General features: G+C 38.3%; 1 protein-coding gene and 1 long non-coding RNA gene across 2 annotated transcripts; both read right to left on the bottom strand.

Annotated features, from left to right (window-relative positions):
- Positions 1 to 1,853: 1,853 nt before the first annotated feature.
- Positions 1,854 to 3,400, bottom strand: LOC144527581 (uncharacterized). The gene is made up of 2 exons (XR_013502837.1): positions 3,310 to 3,400; positions 1,854 to 3,164 (listed from the first exon to the last, which is right to left on the bottom strand). It is a non-coding gene; the product is annotated as an uncharacterized LOC144527581 (long non-coding RNA).
- Positions 3,401 to 8,878: 5,478 nt separating this feature from the next.
- LOC144527315 (moesin a) lies at positions 8,879 to 25,747 on the bottom strand. The gene is made up of 13 exons (XM_078265227.1): positions 25,420 to 25,747; positions 16,432 to 16,515; positions 15,521 to 15,616; positions 15,102 to 15,376; positions 14,890 to 14,973; positions 13,792 to 13,938; positions 13,564 to 13,660; positions 13,303 to 13,466; positions 12,789 to 12,919; positions 12,500 to 12,660; positions 12,269 to 12,361; positions 10,624 to 10,857; positions 8,879 to 9,731 (listed from the first exon to the last, which is right to left on the bottom strand). The coding sequence occupies exons 1-13, from the start codon at positions 25,429 to 25,431 to the stop codon at positions 9,567 to 9,569; spliced, it is 1,743 nt and encodes a 580-aa protein (XP_078121353.1). The 5' UTR covers positions 25,432 to 25,747; the 3' UTR covers positions 8,879 to 9,566.
- Positions 25,748 to 27,899: the final 2,152 nt, after the last annotated feature.

The raw sequence follows: 27,899 nt of genomic DNA, 5'->3' as shown, positions 1-27,899 counted from the left end.
TTCTAGTTTGCTAGGCTAACGTTACATTGCTTATTTGCAACAGTCCCGCATTTCTCTGCCTTGAATGGACTCCATGCATGTCTACAGTTTTAACTAAACTCCATTAGCAGCGAATTTCGTTTGATACCACTACTTGCTTTGGAGACATCGATACGTGCTTTACAGTCCTGGATCACACAGGGACGCTGGAGGAAACCCGGCAGCTGATCCACTTTCGGGCTGAAAACGAGCAGAAGTTTCTTAAATCAAAATATGCTGCAAAGCAACTATGGGAGTGAGTCATGCGTTCATGTTGTAGCCATTCATTATTGTATTGGTACTGTATTATTGTAATCATTTGTAATTCATTCCTGTTCATGCACCTGTCATAACTAAACAGGGGGAAGCAGCGTTATGCTCCACATATCTGGAACAAACTCCCAGAAAACTACAGGTCCGCCGCAACTCTCAGTTCTTTTAAACCTTTCTTTTTGATGTTGCCTTTCTTTAAATAATTGTTCATTTCTTATACTGAAGTTGCATTGTTGAAACTGTATGACAATCTATATAAGCATATAAAGAGAATTAAAAAGTAAGACCGGTGGGACAAGCCCGTTCTGGGAACGGCAAGGATTGCGGGTGGATTACGTGTATAGAGCAACGGCTTATACATTGTCCCATACTAGCGCCATAAAATCTCGTATTTTGTCTGCTTTTATATTTTAAACTGTTTTTAACTGCTCTTTAATGTTTAATTTCTTATACTGCACTGTAACTTTTATTCTCGTATTTTCTGTTTTTAACTTTTTAATTGTTAAAATTGTTAAATGTAAAGCATTTTGAATTGCCCTGTTGCTGAAATGTGCTATACAGATAAAGCTGCCTTGCCTTGCCTTGTACATTGTTGTTGGTTATGATACAGCACACTAATGAAAGAAATGGGGTTGGAGGGAAAGGCTACTGGCCAACAGGCATCAGACTGTGGTCTGGAATTTCAGAATAGTTGTAGTTTTTTTGTTTGTTTGTGGTCTTGTGTGTCTTTTTTTTTTGTTTTATACATTTGAGTGCCTTTTTTATATGTGTGTGACATGTAAGTTACAGTTCTAACAGTTGATAATGGTTCTGTAATATAATATATTTTTATATAATGTTTTTGTTCTGTTATGTTTACTTTATTGGGCAATAAAGACTAAATTAATAAAGAAAGTGTTTCTGAACATCAATGACATTCAAAACATTGACAACTGAAACATATATACACCATGCAGTGTGTATGAAAATATTTATTGCAAACAGACCTAAGTGTACTACTACAGATAAAAACATCTGCATCGGCACCACCACCACCAAAGTGAACATAAAAGAACTATAAAATATATACATGAATATGACACTGTTGTCAAAACCCATGCAATCGACATATACACACACTTGCAGACGGCATCTTGGAAGTTTATGTTCAATACTTGTAGCAGCCAGCTAGCGACGATGTATGATGACGTAACCGTAGTACATTTTCCTGATGATACTTACATACTTTTACTTAAGTAACATTTTCAATGCAGGACTTTTACTTGTAACAGAGTATGTCTACAGTGTGATATTAGTACTTTTACTTAAGTAAAGGATCTAAATACTTCTTCCACCACTGAATTTAGTGCTTTTACCTTTATGACAACGAGGCCTCACTGGGAGTTAGAAACAGGGAGAATGTAGGTATAGAAATTTGTTCTTACACATACAGGCAATGCAGCACTTCCTCACAGGAACAGGAAATGCAAAGTGGACCGATAAGTGTCGTCAGTTGGATGATAACTTTCTGCAGCACTTCCAGCAGTTTTAGAACATAAGTAAAACCCTTGAGAGATCACAGATCGGCCTGTAAAAATTGCACCTCATTCATCTTTATTATACACGGTTGATGCATTTTGGCAGATCGTGTTATCACACATAAATTCCCATCAAAAGATTCAGAGGACACATTAGGCATTGTATATTTTATTGGGCTATTATCTTCCCCTCTGCATGTCGCCCAAGTCAAAGTCTGATTTTCACAAGTGAAATTGAAAAGTCATGTTTCTGCATGTTGGCAGGGAAAGAACACTTCCGTTAAGTTTAAATAAAATAATTTATTAAAATAAATGGGAAAAATGAGGCCAATACCTAAACAAATGTGCAGTCTCATAAGAGGCTGGTCATCCCTTCAGTCTTGTAGAAACCGATCATTTTCTCCAGTAGGATTTGCTCTTACACAAGATGTGTGTAAATCCATACGATAAGACACATTTGGTGTCCATTTTAATGTTTTCATATCTGGCAACAGATTATTATCAAACTTAGACCTCACATTTAGGTTGTTCTCAACATTTTTCATTAAAAATTCTAAAATGTTCATAACCTTATTAACCAACATTTTTTATAACCTCTGTATCCCTCTGGAAGCAAATTGCTTCAAAACATTTTCAAAAACAGATAAATAAAATGATACACATAACAAACATACCAAATGATGGAATTTCAGAGCAGCTTTACCTGGCCTGACAATAACAATATGTTGCGTTATATATTTGGCTGAGATGAGTAGTGACAGTTCTATAAGCCTAGAAATAAAGAGAGTGAAAAACTAAATTGGCGTTGGCCTTTTTGGCCAATTAAATCTATTAACATACCTGTATTATTCAAAGATCTCTATCAAGCCTTTGCTGGTTCATTAATTACACTTATTTGGACTCTCATGGGATAACATGAATCTTTCTGTTCATTAAAATGATAATTTGTATGACAATAATTGAAGTGTGACAGTTGGATAATAAATGGATAATACAACAACTAAACATTTGTCTCTACTATTACCATTTTAACCACATTAAACCTCGTTCCTTTTCTATATACTCAAATGTTTCACAAGAAAAGGGTTCCGAGCCCGTTGCCATGGTGTTGTCAGTTTCCTTTGTGTGGTAGAATCATAGAAATGACAATAAAATAAAATGTTATTTCTATGAGTAGATTACCCTGTGGAGCAGGCTGGTCAGTCTTTGGAGTAACCCAGGATGGGTTATATTTGTAGACAAGTGACACCTCACTTGGGGTATTTGACAAACTGACACTCGGTGATACAGAGTGTCCAACTCAGCTTGTCAAATACACTAAGTGGGGGGCCTGATCTCACAACATTAATGATGGCTCTGTGGAATAAATTAACAAGACACTGGTAGCGGTCCAACCAAACATTATCAAAGAAATAAAAAACATGCACACATTTCCCATTTTTCATTAAGATGTTGTCTTTAGTATATACAACATTTTAGAAAGTTGTTCCCAATCTGTTACCTGAGTGATCAGTTCTGTTGAAGTTGAAGCAGAGCCCGATTGCAACGCTCCCCTTTCTCTCACAATGATGACACTGTGCACAAGACAATTCGTTTGACCATTGAGCTTTGAAGCTGCGAAGAGGAAGTCAAAACAAGGAAGATAACTGCAAAGCTAGCTCTCAGGAAATATGTGGAAATAAAGTGTCAACATGTCATGGTTGTGAAATGCTGTTGAAGGCTTTGGTGGCTCACAGCTTTAGAGATAATGGTTTGCTGAGACATATTCAACAGTTGCATGTGTTCTTACTATTGTGCTCAGAACGTGCATATGGAACTGTATGTACATATATAGGTTTATAATATTCAAAATCAAGGAATCCCTTGTGAGATTTAATTAATGACAATTACAGATCAGATAGTGTAGAGTATGGATGGTATTTTATGGCAAGGTTAAACTTAAGAATAGTGTTAAAAATGTAGTATAAACTCAAATTAGGGGTATGGTCTGTTTTATTATTCTGTATCACACAATTTTGATACAGTATCTCCATTAATGGTAATGTCAGTTGTATTTTTCTTTAATTTTGGACCGTGTCTCTTCATGCGTCACTGGCCATCATCTGCTCCTTCCTGCTTCAAGCACAAGCGTCAACGTTTAGTCTACACTGCTGATTGGTGGTCTGATCAGTTGGTCCCCCCGTGCAGGAACGCTACAAGGATCAGGGCAAAACAAAAAGCTCTGTGCAGAATGTACTCTGCACAGAGCTGTGTAACGTCCTCATGTTACTTTGGACTAATGCACTACGAATCACTCACTGGACTTCCCTCTGCAGCCACAACTGCGCACACAAAGTGACTAAACATTGAATATATTGTATACCCACTGTTCAGAGTGGACTGTTGTTCTGGTGGATGCTCAGCTGAGTCAATGTACTGTACCTGTGTGTACCAGGCTAATACAAATGTTCCACCAATCTCTTTGCAGCAGCATGCAGGGGAGGAAACATGGTATGGTATAGTATGGTATGGTATGGTATAGTATGGTATAGTATAGTATAGTATTATATAGTATGGTATAGTATGGTATAGTATGGTATGGTGTAGTATAGTATAGTATAGTGTAGTATAGTATAGTATGGTATAGTATACTAGTAGTGTAGTATAATATGGTATGGTATGGTATGGTATGGTATGGTATAGTATGGTATAGTATAGTATAGTATTATATAGTATGGTATGGTATAGTATAGTATAGTATAGTATGGTATAGTGTAGTATAGTATAGTGTAGTATAGTATAGTATAGTATAGTATAGTGTAGTATAGTATAGTGTAGTACAGGTGAATGAGGTTCAATTTTGCCCTTGGCGGGTGAAAATGTCAATCTACCTGCCAAGTTGGTGAGTAGCCAATGAGAATTGAGTGATTCATCAGTTGTTTGTTGCCACTGTTGTCCTTTCACATTTCCACCAAGTCCACCATTTCCTTGGATTTAAGATGAAAAATGTATCAGCACATTACTGGGCTGAAACAAGCAACCAACAAAAAGATGAGGATGATTCAAAGAAAAGGAAAAGAGAGTAAAATATTCTAACTAACTATTCTCTATTATATTGATTTCTTTGATAACTTGACAGCACTTAAATGTGTATTCTTAACAAGTTCAAGAACAATGCTCGTGCATTTCCTGTATTTCACCATTATGAGGCAAAAAAAATAATTGGCTGGTGTGGCTGGTGGCCAAAAAAGTTAACTTTAGGCCCTGATAATATACTGTAGTATAGTATAGTATAGTATAGTATAGTATAGTATAGTATTGTATAGTATTGTATTGTAGATTATGTTGCAAAAATGCTTTTCCATTTCTCCATTTTAAGAGGATATATCAGTGGGTTATGTTTTGTTAAATAACTTTCAGTTTTTCTAATGCTGCACTGCAGCACTATGTTTGCTTTAACATTTCACAGTCCATATACAACATGTTAAAGCTGTTAACTATTATTCAGTAAAAATCTACACTGTTATCCTGAATTAGTTGACTTTACTAGAAATTTGCATGGAAACCTGTTGCCTTAAACCGTTTTAAGTTTTTACACAAGGTGAAATTTAACAGGTCAAGTTGTGTCAACATGCTTTAGTTAAGTTAAGTTAAACATGCAAAGAAACATAACATTTTAAACATTAGGCTACTTATCACCACTAAAGAAATAATTTGTTCATAGAAATACTGTTTATTTTCCTTTATGACAGTCTGATTTTGAGAATAATGTATTCAATACATTTGTTCCAAAAAAACAGAAAAGCAATAATCATAAAACAACGCATTGTGCTGTGTGGAAAGTTTCACTCCAGAGACAGCGTTACTAGTTTCCAACCTGTGTATATAATCTGTGTATATACTACTGAACACTTCCTCACTGCCCAGAGGCCATCAGTCCCCACCTGGGTCTCGGTCATGGTGCAACAATAAATGTAGCTAAACATGAACACTAAGTAGATTATGTTGTGTTTTTGACATGATACATGATTTAAATGTGCAGAGGGCAGTGGAAATGTTTACATTGACAGATTGGCTATAAGTTCCCAGATGCTGCCTATGACCCACTTGATAGTCTTATCACATTATTTTAATGTTAAATGCTGATCATTTGTAAGCCTGAAACCTTCAAACAAAATGGCTTTTAGCGATATCTGCCCTTTTAAAAATACTTTCTGTTACCTCCCAAACTGTACAATCCTGTAACTTGTAAACTTGTGAGTCACCAGTGGTGTGTAAGGATTAAGTATTCCAGTCATTAGACAAAACCCTGGTTTGGTAACATTCAGAACAATATATTTGGCAATTTGAGAATACAGTATTATAGCAAAGGACTTGAAGGGCAACAGGATATAGTAAGAGTTCCCAGCTCACAACCTGAAGAAGGACGAACCGAGGAAAGCTTTTTACAGAGATCCTGAGTCATTGTATGTGGAAAATGCGGGTAGATACTGTGAGTTTTGATCAGACAGTAAGACTTGTCGCAGCTTATCTCTAAGTGGCAGTTCAGAATGTGAACCATTTCAACACCCTTTTCAGGCCACTAATACCACAAATAATGGGGAAGTGGAAGATGAGAAAAGCACCACCACCCTTCGGTGTTGAGAAAGTGATGGTTGATTTTCATCAAGTCGTTCGACAAGAATTAACTGAATTTCCTCTTGCAAAAAAGCAGAAAATTCTTATGACTACCTTAATATATTTGGTGAAATGTAGAAAGTAATGAAGCTACCATGAATAATTGAATTGTGTTATATGCTGCCCACATACAGCAAAAATAATTAGTTTCACTTCTTTTTCATTTAATAAACTAATGACAAAATGATAGCTGCTCACAGATACATGGGTTTTAAATCGCAAAACAAACAGAGAGTTTCTTATTTGCTTGCCTGTCAGTCCTGAGTTTAATATATATTCAAGTTTTGGGTCTAGACCTGAATGCTCCAAGTAGGATTTCAAAAATACAACAAATATGGAGTCTTTTTCCAAGTGGGAAAAACAACTCTAGGAGATATTTTAGTGCATAATGTTTTAGCATTTTAAAATAATTATGTATTGAGGGTCTGAATGGTTGTGGTCCGGATGTCCTGTACAGCCATGTTTTCTTATCTGACAATTGTGCTAGTTTTGAAATTCTATTCTGAAAAAACTTGCTAAACTGGAGGGAAATTAACCTAATTTCTTTAAATCTTTGTACAGATAAGTTCACAATCAATTGACATGACATTTATATTCATGACAATCAAGTTATCATCAACCAAATGTTCATTGATGTGAATAAAAAGAATTACTTTCAAATCGTTGCCATGTCACCCTCATTGACAACTGCAGTTGAGGGTAAACTGCCATCATGTGGCTCATTGCAAGACTGCAACTAGAATCCCATCAGCCGCTGTAATGGGAACTTGGAAGGCCAAAGGTGGATCTGATGATAATATAGAGTTAATATAAACATAGTAAAATATTACATGTAGGTCATGATAAACTTAAAGATCCACGGAGTATAAGGGTGCTTATGAGACACGACAAATAAACCAGGTTTATACTTTAGAAATGGTAGCAACAGCAGTTGAAAAAGAATAGTCTGGTAATAAAAATACAGTTTAATTTGACTTTTATTCATTGGTGAAGAGAAGACTTGAAGCAGCAAGATCTGATGAAAAACCTGGTCAAGGCACTGTCTGTCAATTTACAATATTATGTTTCAGCCCTTTTTGATTCAAGACAAAATATTGAGTAGCACACATTATGACTTCAAAATACACTTGATTGTTAAAAGAAGGCTGTCAATACATGGCGCTTCAGGTAGAACATACAGCGCAGCATTATACAAGTTATTGTCAAAGGCATGCATGGAAAGTTATCCAAAATAGCAACGACCGCATTTTTACATTTCATGGTAGATACAACAACTATACGCAGCAATGGGCAAGAATACTGTATATCACAATGCATCTTGGTACAAATGACAAACGCTCATTCAATAAGAGAAATCAATATCAATTTTCAAAAAATCTAAAATACGTTTACTTGCAAAATAGCGTAAATACATCTTTGAAACACTCATTTCTAAATATCCAAGAACTAACAAAACCCTTCACGTGTCCGAATGGCAAAATGTAATCTGGAACAATGGCACAAGGATGTTATGTTCATTTTTCTGCAAAATGTTTTGGCCATATTTAAAACCTTTATGCATGGCATTTTTGCCTGTCATTAACATACCATGAACAGAACTTCCTGTAGCATCTGGCTTTTCATTGGTCCTATCACAGGCTTTGGGGTGCTGCTTGTTCCATCAGCTTTCTATCACAGCAGTGAGCTGTTCAATTAGTTTACAACAAAATACTGTTTTCAAAGTGCTGTTCTTGCTAATCACAAACTGTTACCACTGACAAGTATTTCTAGATTTTATAATACAAAAATATCCTCAGTGGTGTGTGTTTTCCACCATACATAATTCTATCACTTCTGAAAAATCCAAATTACAAAATACACAAATGTAATTAAATACATACAGTATATAAAAAAAAATGCATGCATTGGAAATAGTGCCCACCTTGGACAGTAATAAGTCTGTCTTGACTCATTTTGCAAAGCTATGGTTTTCCAGTGCATATTTAATGAAATTATTTTATTCTATGCATCAAATTCTATGAAGATGTTGTGGAAAGAAAGTTCTCATCTGTGATTAAACTATACTTTTTATCCTTCCAGATGATTCTATTGGCATTTGTCCACCAAGAAAAGCCAACCTGACGTGTGACAACTACAGTGTAATTCCTAATGCTGTACTGGTTATATGCAAAACATTTTTTTATTTTGATTATCAAACAAACTGTTGAGCAGAATTAAAAAATAAAGCAGAGGTACAAAACTAGGGTAAAACTCTTTAAGGTACAGTAAAATCAACTTCAAATGTCCTATCAGTTTAATAAAGTGAATGCTGAATCGAATACATGATGACACTGAATAACAGCAACATTTACACAAAAGACTTGCAGTTGCAAACCGACTCGAAGGTGTTCAGAAATATAAAAACAGACAAAATATTTAAATGAAATTGATCTTTAATATCACCTTGTGAGTGGGGTGTAAATACTGATTTGTAACAGTAGGCAGATTCAGAATACACTCAAATGATAAGTCAATTTAAAGTAAATTTACAAAAAAATAATACTGCTCAATTAATGCTCCACATAGACAGATTACAGTGCGTTTGTTTTTTTTTTAACTACGGGCAGAAGATCATGGGAGAAATATTACTGAAAAATCCAGCTTGCTTCGAAGAACCGTTACATGCATACAGCAGAAATATATCTACAGGCATAGTTTTCAATCTGAATTTGATTTGGATTGGTCTCTGAGCCTTTAATTTTGAAATCATGATACAAAAACGTGACAGAAATATATAAAGAAATTAAAAATGCTTACTCAATGTGTCATGAAATGAGGCATGAGCCCGTTACTAATATGCTACATGAACCCCTTGTGAGGGATGTACTAATAAAATACAGTATGTCCCTTTTCAACCAGTGACTTGCCTAAATTCAAAGTTAGGAATGATAACAAATGGAGGTTCCCAGATCCATATTTGTAAATTATGCTGTGCTTGTGCAACCATGTCACGATGTGGATCTGATTTATTTGGGTAAAGAGGAAACAGCTTGTGTGAGGCAGGACTGCAGTCCAGGCAGAAAGGCCCAGCTGTGTGGGCTTTTGCATTGGTGCATGCAGACATCACATGCACTCGAACTCGTCAATGCGCTGTTTGGTGTTTCCTGACCGGATCTGTCTGAGGGTCTTGTACTTGTCTCGTCCTGCTCGCATGTTCTCTGCATGGATGATGTCGTTCACTGTTTTCTTGCTCTCGTCCCGAGCGTTGGCCAACTCTGAGCTTAAAGCCTGGAAATACAGTCACCACAGTATTAATGCATCTCACAGCAGTGTGTTATCATAGACATCATTGCTCTTCTGAGAATGTGATTGGCTGCAATCTGCCATCCCTCCAGGACCCTGAGGCGGGCCCTCCAACCCTGGACACAAACTTTCTGAAATCTTCCTATCTGGCAGGAGGATGCAGCCCATCAGGACCAAAACCTCACGCCACAAGAACAGTTTCTTCCAGACTGCAGTGGGCCTCATCAACAAGGCCCGGGACCCCCACTGACAGACTCTGACCCCCCACCCACAGTCACTACATATTACATTAACACACATCCTGGACTATTACCCCTGATCATTGCACATTTTATATATACCCTGATCAATATTTTGTACAAACCGCACTAAACCGTACAGCCTTCCTTCTTACCCTTTACATATTGTACATATTTGTTATTTTGTTAAAGTGTCTTTTTACATACTTTTTATTGTAATATAGCTATTCTATATTTATGTTCTTGACTGTAGCAGTATCTTTAAAATGGATTTAATAAAGAGAAATCAACAACAGATGATAGATTCATCTTAATAGTCTACTTCATGAGAAGAGCAAATGTCCCTAATTTCCGGGGCAATTTTATAACTTACTTGCACTGCAACACTGAAGCTGTAAACTGACATACTGAAGGAAGGAAAGCAGTAATGAGACCCACATGCCATTTTTTTTCTTTTGCAGTTTGATTTACTTCAACACATCATTTTATTCTAGTTTAATTTTTTTTTAATTAAAAGCCACTTGCGCATGTGAGTCTTATAAGATAAAAATTCTACAATTAGCCTTTTGATCTTTTGATCCAATAATGTAATGACAGATCAAACTTGACTTATATATGAGATATGAGCGAAGACTTACGAGTAGATGTTTCTGCAAACGCTCGTTCTTCTCAGCCTCGGTCATGCGCTCCTCTTCACTGCGGTCCTTGTACGTGGCGGCATCTGTGAACTCTGCACTGGCCTCAGCGTTGCTCTCGTCGTTCTCATCATCCTGCTCGTTCTCTGCATTGAGTGGCTCCTGGATGTGAGCCGCCATCACTTTGTTTTTGAGCTCTTCTTTGGTCTTCTCCAGGTCCTCCTGCACCGTGGTGGCCTGAGGGAACAGAGAGCGCCAATGAGGTGATTGTGCGATATATGTAGAGGGCTCGCCACAATTTCAACAGAGACTTAATGGATGGAAATGTAGTTAGTGTCCAAAACAACTGACAAAAGCAGTTTATTTTTTAATTTTTTATTAAGTAGTACTGGTTCTACACTGGCCAAACAACACGTTCATCCAGCGTAACATGAAAGTCGCACCAAATTACATGACAATCCATCCCATGGTTGTTGAGACATTTCTCTAAAAGCCAAACACATCAACCTCAAGGTGGTGCTAGAGGAAAAGTCTGTGACTGATCCATCAATGATCCAAAATGAATTGACTTTTCATTTCAGCTCTACCATGCTGGATGTGCAACATAGTTTCTATAATTTTGGACACTAAAAATTAATTTAAGACACTAACAATCCACTTCAGCCACATGGTATCAGAGGACAACTTGTGCTACAAAAAAAACTGAACAAAAATTAAAGCTACTGAGAAAGTAAAAACATACTGTAACTGACCAGAGTGTTTGTGGTATGAGGGTGCTACGAGCCAATTATGAGTAAGACTGGAATTTCAACTGAAACAAAACTGTTTGCCAAATATGCACACCATGGAAACCACCACTTAGCACAGCAGACGGAACATCGTAATGGTGCAACAGGATTTCCTCCACACAAGGACAGCCGTCACTACCATAGTCAGCATGAGTCACACTGCCCAAAAAAATGAAGGGGCTGGGTTGGCACATGGTTTTTACCAAAAAAGACATGAGGCGAGCTATGAGCTCTCACCCCTCCGCCAGAAACACACAACAACAAGACCTCAGGAATGTCTGTCCTCACTGTGTCACAAGGGAGGGACAACATGATCAGCAGAATATCATTTCTGCCATGTTCACACTCAGCTCATTTTGAATGCTAACATAGATTATCACACAACACAGGTGCCATAACTATTTATGTTGTCCCATGACTTCCAACCACAAAATATTGAGTGCAGCAATGCAGTAATTACTGTACCCCTTGGTGAACACTAAACTAAAGAACAGAGATTTAGCATGAGAATCACCGGAGTGACCTGGCTGCCTGTCAGTCTTACTTCTCACCACATGATGGCTGTAATGCATCATTATAGTTTTTATCAACTAAAAGAGGGGGAAGACGAAGAAGAAATGTAGCTGTGTAACTGTGTATGTAACTACCTATTAACGCTGCTATGGATGCAAGTTATTTGCATATGTAAAAAGACTTTTCAGAGTCAAACAAACACTTTATTTTCATGTCATCAGTTCTAAAGTACTGTAAAGTACTCTACTTACAATACTCTCCTTTAATTTCCACTAACTATAACTATCACTGCGATCAAAGGAAAAAGACTATTGGGTTACTATAAAAAAGTAGTAACTGAGATATACCTTCTGTTGCCACTGCATGGCCTCATCTTCCTTCTTTTTCTTGGCATCCTCCAGGAGGGAAATCTTCGATGTCAGATCAGCCAACTCTGTCGCCTAAAAGGACATTTTCTTTTAGATTTTCTTGATATTGATATTTGAAGCATCAGAACACACATTTTTTCAGCCATCAAAGCCTTACATTTTTTCTAGTTTGAATGCCTATTGTTAGACAAATAGTTTTTGATAACTGACCAGGTGTTCTTGGTTCTTCATCTGGCTCTGTGACTGTTGCAGCAGTGCCACCTTGGCGTCCTCAGCACCCTTCAGCTCATTCTCCAGACGTTCAGCCTCCTCCATAGCAGACTTCCTCTCCAGCTCCAACTCCAGAGCCCTCTGTGTTTGCTCCTCCAACTCTGTGCAGACACACATCACACACACACAGAGAAGCACTAAAGGTCAGCGCCATGTGAGAAAATAAACACTGTCACTATTCATTACAGCACAACGACAAGCTTTTCTTGAATACCGATGGGTCACGCACCTTGTTGGGCTTTTTTCGTCTGCTCCTCGATCTGCTTTAATCTATCCATCAATTCCTCCTTTTCCTTCTCAATCTTTTCCTTTTCTTTTTCTGCAACTTCTCTTTTCCTCTTTTCGTTCTCCAGCAGAGCTCTGATTGAAACAGAAACCGTACACAAGATACAAGATGTAATGGATTATACAGTAATCAGGAGGATCTTTTGAGCAGATGATCACCATATTATACACAGGGTATTTATAATATACTAGTTTACACATCCCTGCAGTCACACAGCCAACACGCACAATGCAGGGTATAATTATAATTTCCATAATCGTTGTCACAAAGAACAAACCTGACCCTCTTGTTGCATGATGTTTTTAAACCAGGTTATATTGGTCAATAACAAACTGGTTATTACATGTTTGGTACATTTACAGTACTGGGCTATTTCCTTGAATTTACTAAATGGTTTCAAACATCAGGAGTCACATACAGCAGTGTAGTTTCTCTGACAACAGCTTGTGACGCTTACCTCTCCATCTTCTTGTGATTCTTCTCCTCCCGAGCCTGAGCCTTCATCTGCTGCACTTCTATGGTGTCCGGTTTTCGGCGGCGCATATACAGCTCATGGTTGCCCATGCAAAGAGCCAGAATGCGCTTGTTGATGCGCAGTCTCGGAGCATAGAATACAAAGTCCTAAAACAGCGATATGAGGTATTTGTATTAGGAGTGATACATAAGCAGATGATTTATCAATTGTTAACACGTTGTCTGTTATTAAGGGTTAACATACAGGTGCTTTCTTGTCGATTGGTTTAATGACAAACTTCTTGTCGTTGAAGGAAATGTTCCTGATTTCACTCCAAGGAAATCCAATTTTGGGCGTCATTCTGTTGAAGACAATGCAAAAACTCTGCTGTATTACATTGGACAGGAACTAGTAATGATAATAAACACAAAGTATGCTGAACAAGTGCATTTTCACATTATGGCAATTTCACATAGTTGTGGAATCACTTACTTGTCATTCTGTTCATAAATGTTGAGCCCCAAAGCGTCCACTCCCAACCACAGTTCTGTTCCTTTCTTATTCTTGATGCTGAAGTAATTGACTCCGTACATCTCCAGATCTTGAGCGATCTTCAGATACTCCATCATGGACTCTTCTCTGTGGACAAATAAGACCTGTCTTTAACTAGTGCTTAAGAGAGAGTGATTAAGGAGCACCAAAGCCTGAAATGTTTCTTTGAGTTGGAAACACAGGGTAGTCTACAATCAGGAGCTCAAGAAGGCGTGTCCCGGGGATGTGTTAATGTACAGCAACACGGCTCAAAACAAGCCTTGAGAAGAGACAGACAATTAAGAAAAAGTTCAAGCTTCATATTCTCAAGGCGGTGAGAGTTAGATTGTGTGACCCAGTGTTCACTGAGACCTCCTAAGACAAATGACATCACTTTATGCTTCTGCGGGGGCTCTACGCAGAGTTTACGCCATGGCCTACGTCAAGTGGCCTGAAGTTTATACTTGTGCGCTGGTGTCTGCGTCGTTCTAACGTATCTCTTTAAGAGAACAGCAGACCCAGCATGTGTGCATGCTGGTGGGTCTGTGGTAGAGCGAGTGAGAGAGCGACGGGGACTACCTTCGGAGCAAGTACCGACTCTGGGGGCGTAGAGGGAGAAACAAAGTGTCTCCCCTGTGCTTTCTAACCATGGTGGGAAAGCTGTAGCAGGAAAAGTTAACCCTCTCCTTGATTTCATGTTGAGAAGGAGACCCCGGAAATGAGTAGGAGGAAATGCAACGCTACCAAGCCACGGCCAAGCAGACCAATCACAGTTGTTGCGGTCTGGGTCGCCGCGACGGGTAGTTTAATTTTTTGAGAGGTGCACGTCAGGCCACGGCACAGGGTCCGTATCTACATGTAGCTACGTACGTACCTACGGTATGGATTTAACACAGAAGCATAAATCCCGCTTAAGGAGGAGACTAAGAAATAGTTAAACAGACACTCCAGTCAGCTAGAGTCAGGTGCAATAATCTCCCAAATATACACACTTCAGTCAGTATTTTGGGGTAAGAGTATAAAAGATTCTCTTGAAATAGCATTTGTTTCAGCTGTTACCTCATCATGCTCTTATGTTCTTCATGCCACACTTGAATCCTCTCCTCCCACTGTTCCTTGTTGAGTTTGTGCTGATCCAGAACTCTGAGAACATGAGACATCCGAGTGTCAGAAGTCATGCAGAGAGAAACTCGTACAAACACGCTGGCTGAAAGGTGACATCTATCTGACATTCACTGCCAGGTTGAAACGGTGATATAAAGCTGTGTTACCTCTGAGGGAGCAGCTGTTCACTGGACAGATAGCCTGGTGTGTGGACTTCCTTGTTGTAGTCAGCATACTTGGCCTGCACTGCGTAGGAGGCCAGGAGGACTGCTGTCTCTGGAGGGCAGTAGATGTCATCATTTAAGATTCCCTCCTTCACCTGCAGGAAGAACAGCCGCTGTGTGGCGTCCTGGATTAACTCCTCAGTCACATCCTCGGGGAAGAACTTGGCACGGAACTTAAACAGCAGCGGGCTTTCCTTCCTCACATCCTGGGCTGTCACCTAAAATAAGGCGTGACACGGGTGAGGGTTAATGGTTATACTTCTGTAAATAGACTTGACTTCAACAGAGTAGTTCAATTTTGACAGAGAAAGGCAAAACAGTGTATTAGACACTGCAATGAAGCAAAATACAGAGGAGCTCACCTTCTTGTTGAGCTTGAGCCATGTAGAGAAACCCTTGGTATCCTGGTATTGGAGTCCAAAGTACCAGACCTCTCGCAGCCCAATGGTCTTAACAACCTGAAAAACATAAAAGCAGAAGTATTATTAATGTGCCTCCCCGCCAGAACATCAGCACACTCTGTTCTATAACAGGTTTATGAACAGTGAGCCACAGGCAACAGGTGTCATTTTCCGTTTGTCATGCTAATGTATGTTTGTTTCATACACTCTTACAAACATAAAAAACGAATACTAATAATTCTGAGACATTAAAAAGTCCTGTTGTGCTGTGTTGTTGGAATCAAAAAACACACTCACTCCTTGTAACAAAAAAAAACATAAATAAATAAATTTGACTGCATTACCATTCATGCTTATCTTTTTTGTTTCTAACCTGTAGCACTTTGAGATTAAACTTTTGATGAAAAGTGCATTATAAATTAAATTTATTATTATTATTATTATTATTATTATTATTATTATTATTATGTTTTTAAAATAAAGTGTGTGTTCCTTGCACTACAGTATATATATATATATATATATATATATATATATATATATATATATATATATATATATATATATATCAATATTATATCCAATGTGTTTTTACAATGGAAAATAAAATATATTGCATTAACAATGGCAATTGTTATGTACCTAATACTAAGTTATAGAACTATTGCAGTAATTAGTATGGTAGTTACACTGTATTTCAAAATAAAACATATTGCTTATAGCATCATGTTCTGTTTTACAGTAATTTAGGGGTTGAAAATACTCACAAACAAACACAATCCATAACTTCTGCTTCCAAATGATGTTTGATTTAAAAGTCTGTTACTGTGGAAAGCACATAACACTGGTTACAAGTCATCAGTTTTTCATACCTGGTCAAAGAGTTGCTTTCCTGTTGTATTTGGCTGAATGGCGAACTCCAGTTCAGCATCCATTGTAGTGACTCTGACACTAATCTGAGGAAGAGAGCACAATGGACAAATGAGCAATTTTCTAAATTGACATAGAACGCATTTTAGATAAAGTGAATGTATCTCACATATATCATTGTGGCAAAATGAGAGCTTTATTATTATTCTTGGCATGGCCAGGAGATTATTGGCTTTTGTCGCTCAAAGAAATTGATTGTTTAAAAAGTAAAAATTGACTGATCAGCCTTATCAGTTTTCATCAGTTTTCAGTTTCAGTTTTAGCCTTTAAGCATTTAGCCCATTTTTAATGACTCAACACATCCAGCATAAGCAAGCTGTCTTAAAGTATAGTCGACAATCCCTTTGATGCTTGAAAATTAACAAATAAGAACTTTACTTAAAGTGCTCATATTATGCTCATTTTCAGATTCATAGTTGTATTTAGAGGTTGTACCAGAATAGATTTACATGGTTTAATTTTCAAAAAACACCATATATTTGTTGTACTGCACATTGCTGCAGCTCCTATTTTCACCCTGTGTGTTGAGCTCTCTGTTTTAGCTACAGAGTGAAGCATCGCACTTCTGTACCATCTTTGTTGGGAGTTGCACATGAGCAGTACCTAGGTCAGCACTACAAGCCAGTCAGAAGCAGAGTATGAGGGCGTGCCAGGCTAGCAGCTAGCCTAGGTGAGCATTATAACGTGTGTTACAAAGTGACGCACGTTCGTCACGGAAGTAAAGGCTGGACTACAATAGAGCTGTTTGGAGCAGTTTGTGAACAGTGTTTTCTGTTGGAGATGGTAAGTCCCTTTGGGTTGGACTTTGGCCTTTTTCACTTTGTAAACCTATAACATGCACAAAAAAACATATATAACACGATAACGGAAAGTGAAAAAGGCAAAAAGCATAATATGAGCACTTTAAAGTTACTATATGTAGAATTTGCTCACTGTTGCCCCCCAGTGGTAGTATTAGAAAATCCAATCAACAGAATGCCACAAGAACAATGAAAAGATGATATACTGACATATAATTCTACATACAGTGGTTCGTCAGATTTTAAATTTAGGGCAGGTTTTGAATAAACCGGGCTGTGCACAAGCAGCAAAGGTGCACCGACAACCCTCAGGGCACACACTCCACCAGCCGCGTCTGTTGGAGAACAAGGTAACTCCACAGTAAGATCAGGCCTACTGTGAACAATCAGCCAACCACACTATCATCGCACCATATTTTTATATACTTATGTAGAATTCATGAAAGCTCATGTCTCATGACCCCACAGTGTGTACAGAAACGTGCCAATCTGGCTCTATCTCAGTATAGAACTTATCTACAGGAAGTAACCACATCCTCTGGTGGCTGAGGCGCCGCTGCTGAACACTGAGCTCTCTTGAGAGTCGCCTACATCCTGTCATGTATCAAGCAACCTGTCAGCTTTCTGCTAAGCTATCTGTGTAGCAGAATGTAACAAGAACAGACTTTGTTAAGTAGGTTTATCCTCTTCAGGTAACACACTGGTTATTTAGTCAGTGAGGCTCTTCTTATTTAAGAGAATGGGAATGTTTGTGTATTGCAAAATTATATGTCATGGGTTGACTGAATTTATTTAACCTTAGAGCCTCAATGAGGTCGGCCAGAGAATAAATTAATTCTGCACAGAGTAAACTGACCATGTAGGCATTTCTAATTTTCTGTGTTCTCTAAGAGATGACAAAAACAGCAGCAAACATGTCTATTGGGAAAAAACTGTGCAGGCTGAGGCCCACGCCTGCCCTGACCAACAATGGTACGTATTATTTCCCAGCTGCGTGGCTGATTAGAGTTGCGTTCTTTCCCATTCATGTCATCAGGACCCCATTTACTGCTCAGGATACTTGCCCCTCTTGTCACTTCCTGTCATCACCAGCAGAAAGAATTGTAGTGAAACCTACAACCTGGGCCTACACTCCAACACAGATGCCTCAAGTCATCTAGACATACCACTTTTTAATGTGACAATTATGAACTTCAATGAACATTTTTTCATTAGTGTGTAGATAAGAGTTCAGTTTATGACCACCCTGCGGGGTTTCAATTCCTGAGTCAGAATGACTAATTCTGCATGAAAAAAAGGAACTGCGCTCGTACATTTTCTGTCTGGTTTGGGTGTGTCTCTCATGGCCAGAATTCAAAAACACTTAACACACTATTATTAGCACATGCGCAAAAATACCCCTCACAGGCCCATGAGTCAAGTTTCCATGACTTATTCTTCATTGTTTTTTATCACAGCAACACTATTAACAATTTTTAAGAAGCTAAACATTTAGAAAGACCAATTCCAATACCAATATAACACTGTAACAGTGTGATTTAAAGCAGTATAGCCCAGAGCACACCCAGTGATGTAAGTACAGTCTAGCATAGTTTTTTTTCTCCACTAAGATGTACATTAAATAAACATATATGTGAACATCCCCTTATAAAAAATCATAGACGTTCCAGAAAGAAGACTTAATAGTAAAAATGTTCCCTTGGAACCCTCGACATCCCAGCATTCAGTCACCACCCTTACATTCCTACACCAGTGTTATCTCTGTGTGCTGTTCACAACCTCAGTCCTTCCAACCAAAGCTGAGACAACAAAGAAGATACCGACAGCTAAGTGGTTTTAGGAGCAGGAGGGAACAACAATGTTAGTCTCACATTGCCAGACCTATCTCCACAGTGCTGTGGAGCAAGGTCTGGCTACACCACAGATACAGTCTGGGATAAAGAAACGCTCTGAAAAGGCTCAAAAAATGTTTTGCATCAACTGAGCGTAGCAGCACATGTCTGGCAGGCCGTTCATTCGAAGACCATCCTACGTGTGACAAATATAATAAACATAACTACTTTACATGACAGTCGTACTTTTAAGTCATGCTGTCCACAACAGTCACACAAGTTCAGCTTATACGCTACACATCTCTTTAACAGTGGATCCACCCTGGTAACCACAGCAACCACGCTACTGACATCTACCACTACCTGATTCACATCCTATCTGAAAGACAAACTGCGGATGTCAGAGGCAACCAAATTTGAAATTGGGGGTCAGATTCCATCCAGTCAGGTGGAAAAGTTATAATAAAATGTGAGTACAGTACAGTATTTGAAATCTAAACTTTAACCGTGTCACTCCCATCAGCATACAGTTAACAGTTCTTATGCCACGCTGAATATGTGGGAAAATGTGACAGTGATGACCAAGTCTGTGTGAAGCAGAGCATAACAGCCTTGTTATGTTATCACTTGAAGCCAATAATACAAGAGAAATCATGTGAAAAGACTTGAGCAAAATAACAAGCATGTTTATATCCTCTAAAGCCAATATACACATATTACCCTCCACCACAGAAGTGAGTTTGCAGTGAGCCAACAGTAAAGTATCTAAGCTACAAGAAAACAATTCAAATTTTAGTAAGTAAAAACAGAAGTACTGTAATCTGTTCTCATCCTGTCTGCTATCCAGTTTAGCCTGTGGTCCTGTGCTGGGTGCGTTGTAGCATTACACTGAAGAAACCCTAACGATATGGGGAACAAACTTGGCGACAGGAAGAGGGAGGATAGAGAAGAGGATGAGGTTTCTCTCTAAGCAGGGGACAGTAAACACAAAGGCAAAGGGTCTTTGAGAACTGTTTCCCACGACCACTTTTTTTAAATGAATCAAATGTCATTATAACCATAATAAAATGGCTTTCTGACAGCCATTATGGTAGCCTGCTGAATCAGAATCAGAAAAGAGTTTATTGCCACAGTAAGTTACACCTATGCACCTTTGCCTTGGGGAATGGTGCATACATACACAAACATTTAACATTAATAACAAATAAACAATACAGAAATAGAAACAAATATACGCGAAATAGCTGTTTAGCATGCTTCATCCTCTCCATTCATCTGCATCCTGCTGATTGACTCTTATTATCACACCTATGTATGGTGACCACCTTGCACACCTGTCCCACATAACCCCATTATTATTAATCCTGTTATTTATATTGGATGCTACTACTCCTTGCCAAATTGAATATGTTGCCTGAGCTTTCAAGCACTTGTTCTGTTCGGACTGCCTTTATTCTGATGACATACTGCCTTCCTTTTGACCCGTGCATTTGTGCCAGCCATCATACTGCCAACTGTAAGCCTCCTACTGACCAAGTAAGGACTGTTTTATCCATACTGGTTTTTGTCTGCCAAGTCTGCTTTTGGGTTCAAATCCTTGTGTTATATTGTTACAGCCATATACACAAAAATATGTAAAACCAACAAAAAAGGCTATGCCGAAACATGAAGGTGCTAATGCTTGTCTTACTATATTCTCCACCTTGTCACATGTTTTCATATACAGTCATGTGAAAAAATTAGGACACCCATGCTAAAGTTGACTAAAAAGAGGAATAAAAAAATCATCTTTTGGAAATTGATCTTAATGCCTTAATTAAAAAAATGAGGAAAAATCCAATCTTTAAGGACACCAATTTTCTTTGTGAATGAATAATGTATCGTAAATAAATAAATGTTCTTCCTTAAAATACAGGGGGCATAAGTAAGTACACCCCTATGTTAAATTCCCATAGAGGCAGGCAGATTTTTATTGTTAAAGGCCAGTTATTTCATGGATCCAGGATACTATGCATCCTGATAAAGTTCCCTTGGCCTTTGGAATTAAAATAGCCTCACATCATCACATCCCCTTCACCATACCTAGAGACTGGCATGGTTTTATTTCAGTTAGCCTAATCATCAGTATCATCAGATCAGTATGACTTCCACTGGTGACACTCAGACATACATTATGTCGAGTAGAGTAGCCTCATGCTCTATTTGTTTGGTGTACACGTAGTAATAATTAAGGACACGTTTACCACATAAACACAAGATGTCTACTGATACAAACCACAGGCTCTTGTGTTTGCAGTATTATGTGGACTAATGCTTACTGTAGTGCTTTGCTTATGCTGTTCTTTTATTATGTACACAGTTTGAACTTGTCTGGCTTGAAGGTTGTACTAGACACTTTCAATACAATGAGGGCCAAATAACCATAATTTATTCATCTCTCATGTCATTGAAAAATCTAATTGTAATAATATTTAATGTCTGTAATGGTAGGTTATATCCACTAAAAAAACATTAGATGATTTAAACAGAAACTGGTTAAGATGATTTATTTTGTTCCAACAGCAGCTTTAGAAATAGACAAAAACCAAGGATAACTAGTATGCTACATAAATAGTATAAATAATAAATGAATAACAACAAAGACTTACTTACTTTCAGAAGTTTGATTTTCTCACACCCTCCAAATAGAAAATATTGAACTGGCTATTTGTGTAAAAACTCCAGAAGTTTTGATTGTAGTTTTTCCACCACCTCAGTACCTCTACACACTGTTAATCTTCTCTGCTATGTGCACGACACACTCATTTAATCCCCTGCTTGCATACTGCTGGGTCTTTTCATTTACCATTTCTCCATAGCCACAGTTGTTAAAAGTTTGGTCCACCTAACAAGAAAACTGCAGCTGTCGTAATTTCTACATAACAGGCTAAAATGGTAAGTCAGACTCAAGTTTTGTGTAATAACAATAACAGGCGGTTTCTGTATTTGTGTATAAAAAGGTGTTAAGTGTTAATATGATTAACATTATTCACCTGTTGTGAATAACGAAAAACTGGTTCGAAAACTGGTTGTCTGCTGTACTTACACTAAAATGGTTCTATTGTTGAAACAGCAAGTAGGAAAACAAGAGAGCACACTGTTGTTAAGGACCATTCAGCAATATAGTCAGTGAACTGGAAAAATACATATTTTTTGTTACAACATGGGGTCAGATTTAAGTAATTAAACCAAACAGAACATTATTTTAGTTTTCGTGCTTGAGAAGAAATGGCCTATTTAAAACGTAATTTTATGTAAATTGGGAGTGCTTCCGTTAAAAAAAGCAAATAAGCCGCACTACACGTCACAGCAAATCAATCTATCGATAATACAAAACTAATAACCACTAAAATGTAAAATGACACTAGTAAAAACAGACCTACAGCAAGTGCTGAACTTGTTGCACTGCTGTAATGCAATCTAAAGTGGAGCATGGCATCTGAAGACCACGCTAGGGGAGAGCAGGGAGGAGAAAACAGCTAGACTGTGATGTGAAAGTCCTTATAAGGCTGCAGGCAAGGAAATTACCAGAGAGGAACTGATGTAAGTCTTGAGTAACCTTGAGTCACAATATGACTTCCTTGGGAAACGTTAAGCACTGCCAAGAGGAGTCCAGCAAAGGCAGAGTTTCTCAATAATTATTGCTTTTGTGAAATGTCAAAGTTTTTATAGTTAAAACTAATTAAACCACCAAAACAGTTAATTTTTATGCCACAGATTTTACTCCCTGAGCTGGCTTGTTGTAAATGTGACTACAAATCAGGGAAATAACTTTCACTAAGCACAGCACAGTGAGCCTTGGATCATTTGCTGAATCACTGCATCCAGCTTCCTTCTTTCATACGCCTTGTCTACGGCATCTTCACATGGCGTCGCAAGCTTTACTAAAGGAAGCAGACCACTTCATCAACACTGATATCACAATCCACAGAAGGTGCAATGATTGATCCTGGGATGGGATGACAGCATATTAGCCTGATGTATTTAGGCTTTGCTGCACTATAACTTCTCTTAGTGGTCCCTAGTTTATATGTTTAATATTGGAAACACATCATAGGCTGCTCATTAATGAATATAAGCCTTATTGTCTAGCATATCTCACAACAACATTTTGTCATCGTTTGTTGTCCCTGTTTATTTTGAAGAAATCATGCTGCTTCCTCTTGACTTACTATTCTGTCCACTACTAGTTTCTTCTTTTTAGTATGTACAGGCGAAGGTCTGCAACACAGCTGCAGCTTGCAGTGTCTGTGTGCTTGTGAACTGATCGTGACTGCCAAACAGATTATTTAGAGGTCCTTCAAGTCCCCAGCTGTTACTTCAGTAGCTGCTACACATACTACAGGCAACTACTCTGGCATTGTTGAGGCTAACAGCGTCCCTCTGCAGAGATTTGGCACAAAGACACTAAGCGAAGAACTACAAATACATATGAAAAGCATAGTAAACACTTGCAGTGGAAAATATAAACAATGTTAATTCTTATCAGCTTCTGTGCAGTACAGAATACATGAAAGTCCCCCTTAACTGCAGATATTGACTAGGTTAGATATACTAACCTATGAGTCTGATCAATAATGTGTCACAATAGTTTTTTCTTCTGCACATAAAATTGAAAGCAACATTTTATGAATCAATGTGCCAATTCCTTGCTAATAACTAATTCATAAAGTAATACAATTGCACAATTTGACTTAAACAAAATGGCCCTGTAAAGTTTTTTCTAAAACGCTGACGTGATAAGAGGAATTCCTTTCGGGGAAGAGGAGGGTAGTGAACGCTCTAAGTGTGAACTTCAAATGCCAGAATGCTATGGCATTTTTTTAGGTTGACAGCTAGAAAGAATATCGAGGGAGTACTAGCAGAAACAATACAGCAGGAAGAAAGCAGCTCCAACCTTTGGTACTATTTGTACTTCTGTTTGTAATTTGAAAGGTCAGGGGATTTACAAGTCAGGTTTAATGATATGTCAGCAGTGATACAATATACATGCATGCAAGTTTGTTATAATTACACTAACACATAATGACCTTGTATCACATTGCTTAAAATGATATAGTTTTTATAAAAAAAAAGGGGTAGATTGTGAGTCTAAAGCGTGTACCCAGAATAATAATACACAAGACAATCTGATGCTGTTCCATTGAAAAAAATAAATACTAAGATAGTGCTTTAATGATTTACAGTGTCTATATTGTGACATCTTAATGGCTTGGTACTTAGCATCAGCTTCATGCCATGTCATGCGTGCCTCTTTTTGTAGCATAACGTTCCTTTTATTATCCGAGAGTGCATGTGGGTATTACATCTCCGAACAAACTGTGGATAAGAAGGACTGCACACAGATTTCAGTTTGTATACGATCTTCTTAATTCAAAAAGCATTATGCTGAGTCAAAGCCAGCAGAGATGGTTTAGACACCACTTTCACTTCTGGTTGTGCTAGGTGGTTAAAGATATGAGCGGAAACCTTGGGCTTTGCCTATTCTAGTGCTGTTTGAATAAAACAAAGAGTCAAGTCTGTGGGTGTGAGTGTGTGGCCATCCTTCTCTTTGTTCAGAGCTACATCAGCACTAATGTATGAAGCTTTGGGTGCTTCTTCATTTGATATCACAGCGCAGACCAACATTTTGGCCTCTTTTCTTAACAGTAACAATAAGGCATAATAGTTCTTCTTCTGCCTCCCCTTATGCCACCTCCCTGTTTTAAGTTTGCCTCCATTTGCTCCAGATTTGGGCAGCACAGCAGCTGGCCTGAATGACAGTTCAAATCCCTCCTTGTTAGACCTGACTGAAAAGAAGGCCTATAGCTCGTTTGCTACTGCATGCCACACAGCGGCTTCCGCCGAAAGCCGATTCTATAAATGTGATTACGGGCTCTTCAGTTGCGGAGAGAAGCTCATAGTAACGTAATAACGTACCGTACTAAACCCGAATGGCTGAATTAATTTTCTGATTAAAGGCGCTAGTTTTAATGAACAAACTAGCGGGAGCGCGCACGCGCACCCACACACATAACGGAAAGTAGGCTACGCCAGCAATACCCGTGTGAGTCTGATGTAATTTAAAGGATGTTAAAATGCCATAATGTGTACCAGGGATGCAATTAGGGCTATTTTAAGGTTAATATTAAATACCAGTTTCAAACAATAAGTCCCATTTGTAATTTTACAGGGATGCCGGAGAGAGGTCGACATGCAGACAAAAGAAATAGCCTACGGTCATCTTTACATGATAACGAAATGCAGTTTTCATTCTTACCGTCTTCGGCATCTTTCCTTTCTTTAACGTCCGGTTCAGGGATTATAAAAAAAAAAGTTATTAAATCAGACGACTATGTTAGCGAGACCAGCAGAAAACTTTTTTCCCATCAGAACAACGGCGCCAATCAAACGCCTTCCCGTCTCGAGGACACAAACGTGACTTTTAGCTTGACTACGAAGAACTATTTTCAACCCTAAGCGCGGTGAGAATATTATTTTCTTTGTTTCGGCTTAAAGTGAAATGGACTGGAGCTTGATTTCCTGCTAACGGTACCCCTGACTGCAAGACCACACCCAGGCCGATAACAGGACAGCAGCCAGACAGAAAAAGAGGGTTCAGGCCAGCAGACTCCGCCTGCAGCAGACGCATCATCATGGATGCAGTGTACTGCCTCTCCTCCCAGCCAAAAAGTTCACCAGCGCTTTCACTCCCAGACACGTTTAACACAGATCCATATAGGCAGCTCTTGCTCATGTATTAGAACATAGAAATGTGGACTACATCACATGAACACCAATTAAAGCAGCCTTACAAGAAGTGCAATTACTTTTATACATTTTAAATAAAACATCAGAGCACCAGACTTTTTTTAAGGGTTTGTGCAGTTTGCCAACAACACAAACAATATGATAAAGAATAAATAATCATAAAATTCCATTTTGTGGTTTAGATGAGGGGTCCTATGGGCTGAAAAGCTACATAGGCTACTCACAGATTGAACTAATAGAGAGTACTTAGTAGTTTTAAATCTCTTGGTCTTTGCTTCAGCTTAAGTACATATTTCAAATCAATATTTTGATTTTATTTAAAATGATGTGTCTAGGTTGCACACACCCAGTATACTACTGATCATGTACTGAACCATGAACATCTTAGTTGTCAGTGTGTGTTTGGTTGGCAACATTTACTTTTTCAATTCATTCGTTTCCATGTGTCTGACCTCTTTAGAGTCTATGCGTTTGACACTGATCTGTGTTCTCTTTCAGTTTTGCACAAAAAAAGAAAGCGAATGCAATGAGCAGTGCGGTCCTGGTGGCGCCAAGGGAGGTCATGTAGAGACGGTGAAGATATACTGCAACTGCATCCAGATAAAGAGGGTTTGAATCAATAATGAAAGTTACTTTTAAGTAATTACAAGAGGTAGACACAATGGTGCATGGAATATGACTTACACTCTAAGGTATGCTTACCAATTTAACTTTTGTTGTTGTTGGGTTATATTGGGTTGAATGAAAGTTATAAAAGAGGTCACTACTGTAGTTACAACTAACAGAGCTCCAAAGAGACCAAATCATCAGTGCCCAAACTACAAAGTAAAGTGAAATGTCAAGGGGTAAAGCCTAAAACATGATGAAAATGTCAATGACGACCAACAAATGATGTCACACATTCACAGCCTTATGTTCCTAACCAGTATTCAGCTTGTATGACTAAAGTTTAAGCAGAAATAATAATTTAGTTAAATCACACAGTAATGGTCATTTCCATGAAAGGTTACATTGTTTTGTTGAACTCCATGTGCAACATACAGGCTATCTGTACAGGAACAACTGTGTTGGAGACAATCACCATTACCACATACATTACTAATTGTGTTGTAATGATGGAAAACATCCAGGCACTGCTACAGAAACTTCCGGCTGGGCTTAGATGTGGTGACCCTGGTAATAGTGTGTGTTGTTAACGTTGTTTTGTGGTTATCAAATTGTCCGTTATGCCCTGTAGAGAGATACCGTAAATATCATCCTGGGAACTCCACTGTCACAAAATGTTTCCCTCACCATAACAGAGAGTCCAGACTGTTTTATCAGACCTTATGCCTCTTTATGTCTTTTGGTTTGCACCAAATAGAGCACGATGACTCATCAAACCACACTTTTCCCCACTCAGTGTGCTCAGTAAACCAAAATACGTCTTCTTTTTTCGTGTGTAATACACGCTTGATATATAGCATCTGTCTGTGGCTGCTCTGGATGAAACTTCCTGGTCACACCCATAGACAGTTAAATAAATAAACCAACATATCCCGTTGCTCTGGACGGAAACCAGTGAAGTATATTAGAAGCACTTTTCCATTGAGGGCTGAGCGTTACTGCGCATCCTCCAACTGAGCTTGAAGACGTAAATGTGACGTGAGCAACCTGTCTGAAAGTCTTCTGGTAGCTGTGCCAAGAGAAATCTCAATCATTCCCAATCTTGCAGAGACGGAGAGCGTAGGTATATGTAAGGCGATAACATGGGCACAGGCTAATTATTGCTAACTAAAATGCTAGTTAACATTAGTAATTAAACTTAAACAGCTAATGTAAGTCGAAACTGCCTTTGAGCTTCTCCTGTACTATACGGTAATTCCTCTACTATGCGACAGTAAGTCGCGTGGTTATGGCACAATTAATCGTTAGCCTGTTTTCACAAAAATTACAAAAATTATAACGTGAGATACAAGGTAATGGAGCCTTTTATACATTTGTCGTGTT

Source organism: Sander vitreus, chromosome 13 (genome assembly GCF_031162955.1).
Source record: "Sander vitreus isolate 19-12246 chromosome 13, sanVit1, whole genome shotgun sequence".
Lineage (NCBI taxonomy): Eukaryota > Metazoa > Chordata > Actinopteri > Perciformes > Percidae > Sander > Sander vitreus.
The sequence above is the reverse complement of the archived record's forward strand: the minus strand, read 5'-3'. Positions and strand labels throughout refer to the sequence as shown.